Source organism: Chaetura pelagica, unplaced genomic scaffold (genome assembly GCF_000747805.2).
Source record: "Chaetura pelagica isolate M959 unplaced genomic scaffold, ChaPel_1.0 scaffold78, whole genome shotgun sequence".
NCBI classification, from domain to species: Eukaryota; Metazoa; Chordata; class Aves; order Apodiformes; family Apodidae; genus Chaetura; species Chaetura pelagica.
Window position 1 is genome coordinate 1,925,984 of NW_009954492.1, and position 11,397 is coordinate 1,937,380.

The window sequence follows — 11,397 nt, forward strand, 5'->3', positions numbered from 1 at the left end:
ATACAAAGCAAATGTGAATTTTTACTCAATCTTAGAAAATTACTTGAGCATTGCAGAAAAGACACTTCTGTCAAAGATTGGTGACACATGCAAATGAAGATGACTATGGTAGTCATTTGAACTCCTTGAATTAAGGTGCCCTCCTCCACAGGTTAGATTCCTGTGAAAGGACCACACGAACACAATGTGCCTGAGCTTACAGCTCACTTACGTGAGAGAGCTTCAAGGTCTGACTGTGCCTGCGCTCCATTTCACCACCATAGTCAGCAGGGTGACTGATTAAGCTCCACTCAAAGGTATAGGCTGTTTCTAAGAGCAATAATAGAGCATAAGAGTAATCAGCTTTGCCTTGAAGATAAGCCCAGGAAACAAAGAAATGAAGTTCACCATCCATCAGATAAAATGCTACAGTAGGAAGTCATGACTGCTACTGTTTGAGCCTGCAAAATGAAGCAGTACAAATACATGTTAAACTTCCACAGTGTGTTGTAACTTGGTAAAGTTACAGCAAGGATGTAATGCACTTTACAAATAACTGACTTCTTCACATGAAGTGAATGCATTTTACATAGCTACCTATGAAATACAGATTCTTTGCTGCTGCAGCTTGGAAGCTGGTAGTTTTAAGGTAAATTTTGCATTCAAAAACTGCTTTCCTCCCCCTCTGATTTACAGCAAGATACTATAACCTGGGCCACATCATCTTTTGGTAGGAACTACAGGCTTTCTACCGAACCATCTGGCTAATGAGTTTAGGTTCTGAAAATAATGCCATTAAAAAAAATAATCTCTAAAATCCAAAGGAAAAAATCTTTGCAGTTGGAGCCACAAAAAATACTATTGTAGGAGATGAGAAAGATGGTTCAATCCTGAGGTGAGGATGTTCACGTAACTCAGGACCTGTCTGCATTTACAGGTTTGTAGTGTGTGCACCTCCTTGTATGCCAAGAACATTCAACTCACCTGCAGGCGGTGGCGGGACAACAAAGGCGTTCAGTTCAACCTCATTTTTGGGTAGCAGCACTTGTATGTTATCTCCAGCAGATACAATAAGTTCTTTTACTGTATCTAAGACAGAATGAGTACATTATGTTTTAACAGAGGATGGATATAAATTTAGTATCTTTAAATGTGATTTGTAATGAACTAAGTAAAATTTGAAAAAACGCTCTACAGTGAATACGCAAGGATAAGTAAAAACCAAAAAATTCCTCGATACATAATGAAATAACCATCTATTAGAATTATGACTACGGCTCCTTCAACTTTTAACAAATCAAAATTTTTCCTTCTTCCCCAAATATAATTTTCCTTACTTCTGTTTTAGAGAAGAGCAAGCATTCAAAAATACGCAATTACAGAAGACAAAAAAAGCTATATGCACTGTAACAAACCTAATTAAACAAAATAACATAGCCCATATTAAAACTCTAATATCATACTTTCTTTCACCAAGAAGCACTACTTCTATCTTTGTGTGGCACTTGAGGCACACCTCAACGTCCAGCACTGTGTCCCTTTTTAAAAGTTCCACTTGTATAGCAGAGCAAAGGTGTTCTTCTGTAGCTGAACTGCACGTTCAATCTATTTGCCATCCAGGATCACTCTCCTACTTCTCATCTGTGAAAACTCTTTCTTCTTTCAAACATGCCCAAGTCCACAAATCCAGCCCCTTACAGAAGCATACCAAAGCATAACTTCAGGAAAGGTTCCCCTAGACCTATAATTCAAAGGTTCTAAATGCCTTTCTTTTAATATTGGGAACCCACAAAACAAAGGTTCTCCAAAGCCAACATTCACAAGTATCTACACACACATTCACAAGTATTTAAAAAAGTTACAAACGCTGAATAGATGAGCAAGAGGCTACTCAGCAGTGGCTGCTGACAGGTCTAAAAATGAACGAAGCAAAGAGGCCAAACTGACAGCACTTTCTGTCACTGCTACTTAAATGCACTATAGGCTCATGGGAGTTGCCCTAGACACCAGTGGAGAGAGGTCTGTACTTCCAGAAATGCTTCTCATTCCACAAGGAATGAGAATAAAATGGCTGGATGACGATGGCTACCGAAGGAGAGAAGAAGAAATTGTCTTTGAGACTTTCAAGACAGTAGGGCTGAGCACACACAAACTTGAGGTGATCCTTGCACAAAGCAGTTTTTACAGTGAGATTCATCACAACCTTCCCTTCAGCTTCTTCCAAGCTCCTTTTTGAGTCTTCTTCAGCCTCCTCCTGTGAAGGAGAAGGAAGAGCTGCCTAGTCAACACTCAATGGTAATGATGATCCTCGGAGAGGAGACAGTAGCTCATCTACTCCTGCTACTTCCTACCGCTATCCTGGCTGGCAGTTTACAGTTTGGCAGGAGGTGCCAAGATGGTCCCAAACCAGACTCCTCTACCAGGAAGCAAAGGATTTAAGCTCTCCATATCCCTCAATATATCAGGAGTGTAGAAGAACACACATCTGGGATTCTCTAGTTCTTGTGACCCTTCTAATCCTTTGTCAGGGTGCAAAGGCAGGAAATTCAGCAAAAGGATATACTCTAACATACACAGAGTTTAACACAATTACAGTGGTTAAACACATCCTTTTAAAAATAGGAATGTTTTGTCTGCAGCTGGAAATCTGACAAGCTTCCTCACAGTTTTGAAATTACAGCATTTCATTTATTTATTTATTTTTTCCCAGGATGAGCAGGCCATGTTCACTTGTACTACAGGCTACGCTCCTTCCCTACTAAGGGCACATAGGTCACACTTATGTTGCTGCATGATATCTGTCATCTCTTTTTGGCAGAAACCCTGCTGAAGAGTTTCTGAGACAGAGCAATGTTCTGAAGCATCACACAAAATTAACACTATGACTAGAAGAGACTATTCTGAAACTCCAGACAGCCTCAGGTATTTCGCACCAAGTATAAAAAGTAACCCATTTTAAAAAGCCTCTTAATATCTGCTTTTTACTTTTCTGTCTTTGCTTGAGTTACAATTTCCCATTAATGGTGGACTCAAGAGTTCTGCCTCAGAAGTAACTGGCTAAGGGGCCTGGAATTTGCAGTGTTACTGTAGGTCTACACGCTTAAAGTGAGATGATGTTGCATTTGGATAAAGAGCAATCTCATAAATAGTAACAGGTTGGAAGTCTGGCAGTAGTAAAGCCATCCCTGCCTGCTGTCCAACCTCCAGAAACCCCTAATATCTCCAACTATGTTGAAACATTACCTGCTTTAGCAGCAGTAGAAGGCGGTGTGAATTGTTGCATGGGCTCAGATGACACATTAGTGGGAAGTAGCAGGATGCCACCTTCAGTGACATTCTCTGGGGCCACTGTGGGAGTCTGGGTTTTCTCTGACACACCTGGGGAGAAATCCAGTTTGTCTGAAGAAGGGGAAGGCGCAGCAGTCTGAAAAATGAGTTATATGTTGTCATAACAGTTGTCATAAGCGAGTAATTTTTCCCATTTCTAGATTTAGAGGTATGCTGCTTCTTAAATAGCACATAGGGTGAGCCTACTGATCTATGTTACTATAAGGTTTTTATTCTTATACAGAATATCTGCCAAAGGAGGACTGTGGCGTTGTTGGTTTGGTTTTTTGTTGTTTTTTTTTTTCCCCATCAGGCTTTGTAAGAAATGCTAATAATTTTCCAAGTTTCAGATTCAGTTTAAAGCCAGAAGTTTGTGTTAGGCATAACCAGAAGGGTTCAGGTGGCAGGAGACTGGCTGCAGGGGTCACCCCTCTGGTCCCAAACAGTTTGGCAAAAGATGGAAACAAGTCACCATGCACCACTCTACTACATCTGGTAGAGATAGTAGAGATTTATGAAGTAGGCTTGGCATTATATATCATTAACGCTGCAAGGTGAAAAATCTCAGTTTCCATAAAGCTGTAACACCACCATGCATCAGGAACATGAAACACCTAGAACAGGGTTACTTTTGATGATGGAGAACCTTATATTTACTGGTGTTGGCCTGTGGATACCGGAGGGTCCATTAGTATTGCTCCGCTAACTTCTTCTAATGACTCACCAGGAGTCAGAAGGGAAGAATACCCTAACACTCCTGTACACTAGCTCCAAGCCCATACACTTCCAAGGAAACCCCACAGTGTCCCAAAAGGAGGTCCACTCCTTATTAGCTGCCAGAAAAAGAGTCCTTCAGTGATTCATCTGCCTATCAAGAAAATGCTCTCCTCTTCAGCCTTTTCTACCCTGTAACAGGACTTAAAGTAATTCAAGTGTTAGGGTTACATTATAAAACTATAAACTCATTTGATTTGAAAAAAAAACCAATTTCAAAATGGCCTCATCATATTCTGCCTGCTTCCTGAGGGGCACACATACCTCTTTTTGCAAAGCATCACCAGGTTGTGCAAGAAGTTGAACAGCTGCTTTGCTTTCAGATGTCTTCCCAGGGAATGGTGTAATCTCTGGGACAGATGACAAACTCTCCATGGACTGTTCAGCGACAAAACTCAGTTCAGAGCTGTTTTTCTTGATAAGGCTTTCCACCTTCCCGGTCTCCTCTTTCTTTTCAGCAAAGTTGTCCTGGTTACCTCCATCATCACCCACCGAAGAGTTGAAGCTGTTTTCACCTGCCACCATCAGGCCCCAGTCGGCATAATCCGTGCTCTCCTTCTGCTCATGTTTGATGCTCACCTGAAAGGAGTCCTGCTCCAATTCTTTATAATCATCTATGTATTCAGGTATCTCCTCAGGGCTGGGATATTTGCCACGCAACGACAGCTCCTTCAAGCTACTCACTTCCTCAGATGGCTCATTCTGGAGTCCCACAGAGTGGACCATGCTTGGGATCACTTGCCCAAATCCTAGCAGTGAGGCTGGCCTCTGAGAAGGCCTCACCACAAAGGTAAGATAGGACTTTACAGTTTCAATTTGTTTAGGTTCACAATTCTCTTTGTGTTGGCAGTTGACGATGTAACAGCGTCGTTCAAACATCCAGGACAAGTCACAACCAGAGAGGTCACAACATGCTGCGATGCAGTCAGACACTGACATAGCATGAGGAACTCGCATAATTTTAGTGGTTTCTAAATTGGGGGATATTACTGCATCTGAGTACGTGGCTCCTTCTCGGCACTGCTCACAACTGGAACCTGAAACAACACCACCAACATAAAGCACAACGGTACAACCAAGCCATAATATAGTTTACTGTGACATAAATAGCTTATCACTGGAGACAAGATACAGACAGGTGGTATCTTGCTTAAATAAACTAACTTCCTTTCACCAGCATCCCCACTACCTTTTTTTTTTTTTTCCATTCAGCATATTCCTTTGCAGTAGTATTTCTACTCTGAAGGATTTTCCAGTGTAGGATCTTGGTCTGTTTTGCATAGTACCTCTTATTCCCATGTTACAAATACATATATTAACGTGAGTTGCCAATACTCTTCTTGAGAGCAGGGAACAGGAAAAAAAATCACGGGGCACCTACATTACCCCTAGAACAGACATCAACAAAACTGGTAGTTGAGTTCTGACAGCAAAAACCTCATTATTCCCAATAGCATATGGCAGAAGAAAAAGAGGCAGCTTCATTAATGGATTCCAGCTCAAATTTGTTGAGCTGATGGGCAGGAAAAATGAAATCTAGGAATAGGAACAGGTCAGCATGAGGGGCTAGGTCTGACCATAACACAGTGCTATAGAGGTGCAGAGATTCTCCTACACATGTAGTGTGTTCAACCACGACACTACAGTTCCCATCACATCTTCTGGGTTGTACAGTCCTTCACAATACATGTTCTGAACACAGCTACTAAAATACCTGTGGGGCATTATACTGTCTTGGGTGAATTGCAAAGTAGGTTAAGTTCAACGCAAAAACCCAAACCAAACCAAAAAAATTGCACCATACACTGAGGAAGAGGACAAGACCTTATGACTGTTTTGCAGAGCTGGCTATTTGGGGTGAGGAAAAACAAAACAAAAACAATTCTCAAGAGATCAGTGACTTGCAAACAGGTATAGTTGAATAGGAAGCTGACAAAAGGGATAAACAGCTTCAACTACTATTTTTCTGACTCCAGCTACTCTTTCACACAGAGCTGGGATGCTGTTTATTCTTCCACTTTACACTTTCAGTGAAAAATCTATCCTACGGAATATGAATTTAAAACAATCTATCCTAACACAGTCCAGACATGAAGGATCTTTATATTTAACCAGGAGGTACTCAATGTTTCTGTACTTTTTTCTTTTGTATGGCATATAAATATTTCCTTGACAGTCCCTTTCACCTCCAAGAACAGAAACCCCTGGCAGAGACTCTGAATTTTCAGTGACCACAAGTCTTTCCTTTAAGTTGTCTGCACAACTTAGGACAGGGAAGCCAGCACAGTTCTGGGTTAAAATTAAGTACAGGAGTCAGGCAGCCCATTAAACCATTCTGTCCTTTTTCAACCCATATCTATTCAGTTAATCCTGTAAGTTAGCAGGAAAATGAGACACAGACCTTTAATATGTTAAAACAGAAACATGACTCTGTGTGAATGTGCAACATCATGTTAGTAGCAACACATTACAATCAATACTTTAAGAACAACACTTTTAAGGTGGGTCAAAAAGCTCATTTGAGGGCTGTTTTCATACTTTCCCTTCTTTACTTCATCCCTGAGGGAGAAAGTGACCAACCTGTTAAAAGAAACTTAAAAGTTTAATTATTTGTTCAGAAAAGAATGACCAACAAATTTTTGTCTTACTCAATTGGAATAATCCAAAGCTCTAACCTGAGCCCAAACTTTAAGTCCTTACCCAGCCTGACCTCAAATCAAGCTCCCAATCTCACTCTGCCACTTCCTGTTTAATACTCCTCAGCTAACAAACTGCAGAGTCAACCTCCCACAAACTGAATGGTGTTTCAACAGCCATAAGAGATAAACAAGTCCAGCATATTTCTAAGATAATGCACGACTTTGAACCTAAGTCTCCCAAACAAGCATCCTAGCCACAGACCTTAGCTACACCCTTTTCAAATGTCAGAAGGCCTTGGTTTCATCCCAATAAGGAATGAAAAAAAAACATTAAGCTTCAGAATTTCTGTACAGTAAGAAAAGTATTTCCCTGTTGATGCCAAATTAATCTAATAGGGTAATCCAAAAACAAAGTTAAATTCTAGCAGTAGGTAGACAAGAATGAATTAATTTTTAGCAAGCTATTTAGCAGGCTATTTCAGCCTGACACAAAGTGTGTCCATCAGTTGTCTTCAGATGAAAAATATAGAAAATCTAGTTACAGTGAATTTAGTCTACTTTCATCATTTCCTTCACCTCATCGAAACTCCAGCCTGCAATGGCTTGAAGAGATAGTGAGGTCTCTAATTTACAGAAAATTTACTGAAAGTGTGTCACATGAAAGGTCACATGGTAACAATTGTGCCTGCTAAACCAATACATGCTGTTTGAGGTCACAGCACAGCTGTTTTCCTTCAGTTAGCTGAACAAAAAAATTGAAGCATCCTTATACTCTGAGCAGTAATGGCAAAAAAATAGCATAATGCTATTCTACTTATTGTTTCAGACATATCCATCCAAGCTACCAGCAAAAAGACTGCTTCCCTTTATTACAAGCCCTGGAAGTCTTCTGGTGCCTGAGCCATCAGTAACCTAAAAGTTCAGTAGAATCATAAAATGGTTTGGGTTGGAAGGGACCCTAAAGATTATCTAGTTCCATCCCCCCTGCATGGGCAGGGACGCCTCCCACTTGATCAGGTCGCTCAAAGCCCCATCCAGCCTGGTCTTGAACACCTCCAGGGAAGGGGCATCCATAACTTCTCTGGGCAACCTGTGCCAGTGTCTCACCACTCTCACACTTAAGAATCTCTTCCTAATATCCTATCTAATCAGATATTTCTATATAATATATTAGGTTCTGTGAGTCAACTGGTCCCTTCCTTTTAGCTGTATCTAATTATGTCTATAATCTTCATCTTCATCAACGACCTGGATGAGGGTATAGAATGTACCCTCAGCAAGTTTGCTGATGACACTAAGCTGGGAGCAGTGGCTGACACACCAGAAGGCTGTGCTGCCATTCAGAGAGACTTAGATAGGCTGGAGAGTTGGGCGGGGAGAAACATGATGAAATTCAACAAGGGGAAGTGTAGAGTTTTGCATTTGGGGAAGAACAACACCATGTCCCAGTACAGGTTGGGGGCTGACCTGCTGGAGAGTAGTGTAGGTGAAAGAGACCTGGGGGTCCTGGTACACAGGAGGATGACCATGAGCCAGCAATGTGCCCTTGTGGCCAAGAAGGCCAATGGCATCCTGGGGTGCATTAGAAAGGGTGTGGTTAGTAGGTCAAGAGAGGTTCTCCTCCCCCTCTATTCTGCATTGGTGAGGCCGCATCTGGAGTATTGTGTCCAGTTCTGGGCACCTCAGTTCAAGAAGGACAGGGAACTGCTTGAAAGAGTCCAGCACAGAGCTACTAAGATGATTAAGGGAGTGGAACATCTCCCTTATGAGGAAAGGCTGAGGGAGCTGGGTCTCTTTAGCTTGGAGAAAAGGAGACTGAGGGGTGACCTCATCAATGTTTACAAATATGTAAGGGGTGACTGCCAGGGGGACGGAGTTAGGCTTTTCTCAGTGATGACCAGTGATAGGACAAGGGGTAATGGGTGTAAATTGGAGCATAGGAGGTTCAAGGTGAATATCCGAAAAAAATTTTTTACTGTAAGAGTGACAGAGCACTGGAACAGGCTGCCCAGGGAAGTTGTGGAGTCTCCCTCACTGGAGACATTCAAAACCCACCTGGATGCGTTCCTGTGTGATGTACTCTAGGTGACCCTGCTCTGGCAGGGGGGGTGGACTAGATGATCTTTCAAGGTCCCTTCCAACCCCTAAGATTCTATGATTCTATGGTAGGACAATACTGACATATCCAAACACCTAGTCAGGAAAGATGGTTACCCTAAAAACAACAACCACCAAACAACAAAAAAAAATCCACAACAAAACCCCCATGCCCACCACCAAAACCCCGATAAGCAGTCACACTGTGGAATATAGCTTCATTTTAAAGGTATTTTTTTCCCCTTTTAGTGAGAAAATGCCCACATCCTCCTTTGACCTGCACGCTACCACTCTTTCACATCTTGGTGCATTTGTTTTCCAATGTATTTGGTTTATGTGGCAAGATTTTGATAGTTAAGGGGTGAAGGCAATTTGACTCTGAGAGAACAATCAGAAGCTGCCTCCATGCCAGGGAGAGCCAGTTCCAAGAGGAAACCACTGCTGGCCAAGGCTGAGCCAATCAGAGACACTGGTAGCACCTCTGTGATGACATACTTAAGAAGGGGTGAAAACCAGTGTGCAACAGCCACAGCCAGGACAGAGGAGTGAGAAAATGCAAGATAAACCACCCTGCAGACACCAAGGTCAGTGAAGAAGGAGAGGGAAGAGCTGCTCCAGGCACTAGAGCAGATATCCACCTGCAGCCTGTGGCATGTGACCATGGTGATACAGGATGTGTTCCTGGAGCCCATGGATGTCCATGGTGGAGCAGACCAAGTGGTATAACAAGTGGTATGAAATTTTTTTCTAAAGAAAAAGTAGCCTTTAGACAGAGAAGCTCATGTGCAGAGAAATACTTCAGAATTAACATCTAGCAACTTTCTGAGTCTGAGTTAATCCGCTTTAAAGCCTGCATATAAAAAAAAACCAAGTCCTTTTGACTTAAAAGTGAGCATCCACTGATGTATTTCAGCAAACACATCCTGGGAATCAGTAGCTTAGACAGAGTTAAAATTAATTGGAGAGAAAATACTGCAAGTTATCAAGATGGAAATAAATGCTAGAATTTATACTAAAATAATACTTGACGGTAGAATATATTAGCCCCTAAACAGTGTGCTAGGACACAAGATACAGGGAGAAGCCTGGAATACAGCCAGCAATCTGAGCGTAATGGTTTTGTTCTCAGATAAATCAAGAGAGGGTAACAAAATTGCAACTAAAGAATGAAAAAAAGACTTTCTTTATGCACATGGAGGATATTCTAGCCTGCTAACAATAGCATTATCAAAAGAATAAAATTGTGATATTTTCTACAGCAAAAATTCAGTATTTACTGCACATTATTGCCTTCTATTGAAGTTGCTGTGTTGTTTTTTCTAACCCTACAGCACGTACTCAGTATCTCACAGAAAAGCATTTTATTTATTTACAAAAGGCTTCTGTATAATTACCATAGCAACTAAAACCTCAGCTCCACAGTCTCCTCAAAAAGCTTGGCACTATGAGAACCTCAGGGTGATCTTGAGGACTACTTCAAAACAGCTACAAGCACTGCTGTAGTTAATGCCTGTCCTTCATCCAACATTCCCAAATTCAGTAGTCAATATAAGACTTAGGACATTAGCAAGGCTCTTCCTCATTAAACAGCCAAACCTGTTTATATTGCAGGAAATGAAAGTGCGACAACTGAGTACTATTTTCTTAATTCCAGTTAATATAGATTCTGCCAGTACCTCCACAAATGCTGTTTTTAAAAGAAATAAACCCCACGTTTGCATATATTGTTCTGTAGTCGCCATGTTAAAACTGCCTGCATCAGATTAAGTCTCCAAGTTTCCCTATGACAGATAGGCAGTATTTAAGAATTACTATCATTGTTCATCTGTCTGATTATGGAAATAATTTACCCATCCCAGTGCCTAAAGCAGAAACTTACAGGACTTTCCTGTGGCTTTTGAAAGGAAATACATGTCTGTAGAGGGGATGATGAAGTGAGAGATGTAAACAAATGCATTTACGCTTCTTGCAAATCAACCAGCTTATAATATTTCAGAAAAAAATAGGCAGCTTAGAACACATGCAATAATACATCGTTCCTAAATTGCTGAAACAGAAGGAAAACTCTTAGAACTCTCCCACCACCACCTCTTGCTCCGTGCATCTCCCCTGAAACAGCCTTACTGAAATTGGCTCCAGCTACTCACAATTGCCTTCCTCCACTGCAATTAACTGCCTCTTATGAAGCTCCACCTTACAAGAAATTTCTACATTGAGTCACAACATTTTCCAGCTCTTGCCTTATTCCCATTTCGTTCACACTCCAGGAGCACTGGGTTCACTTGTTCTGTGTGACTCAGATACACAAGAAGTAAACTCATACCTGTTACTGTCCATAGTAATAGGCAGAGAACACCAAGTCCAAATGCCATGCTGCACCAGGAAGGCAGTGACAACTGCTTTTCCAACCAGCTGCGTGGAAATTGTGTCTTAACGCTGATTTCCTCCAATATTGCTTAGTACCCTGCTGTGGCCATGAAGCACTGCAACAGACAGCATAGGAAAAAATAGGTCAGATGTAAGCACTAATTAGAACGTCACAGTAAAAGCCAATAGACTGGTTCAATGCAAACAACTAATA

General features: G+C 41.4%; 1 protein-coding gene across 2 annotated transcripts in view; it reads right to left on the reverse strand.

The window, feature by feature from the left end:
- KIAA0319 (KIAA0319 ortholog) overlaps window positions 1-11,188 on the reverse strand; it is a 30,323-nt gene extending 19,135 nt beyond the window's left edge. The window contains exons 1-5 of one of the 2 annotated variants that reach the window (XM_010004522.1): window positions 11,140-11,188; window positions 4,345-5,117; window positions 3,223-3,403; window positions 964-1,062; window positions 212-309 (exon numbers count right to left, since the gene is read on the reverse strand). In XM_010004522.1, the coding sequence (XP_010002824.1) occupies window positions 212-309; window positions 964-1,062; window positions 3,223-3,403; window positions 4,345-5,117; window positions 11,140-11,188 (1,200 nt within the window). Of the gene's footprint in view, window positions 1-211; window positions 310-963; window positions 1,069-3,222; window positions 3,404-4,344; window positions 5,118-11,139 lie in introns of both variants that reach the window. The other variant, XM_010004520.1, reaches the window with a different exon arrangement.
- Between the last annotated feature and the right edge of the window lie 209 nt (window positions 11,189-11,397).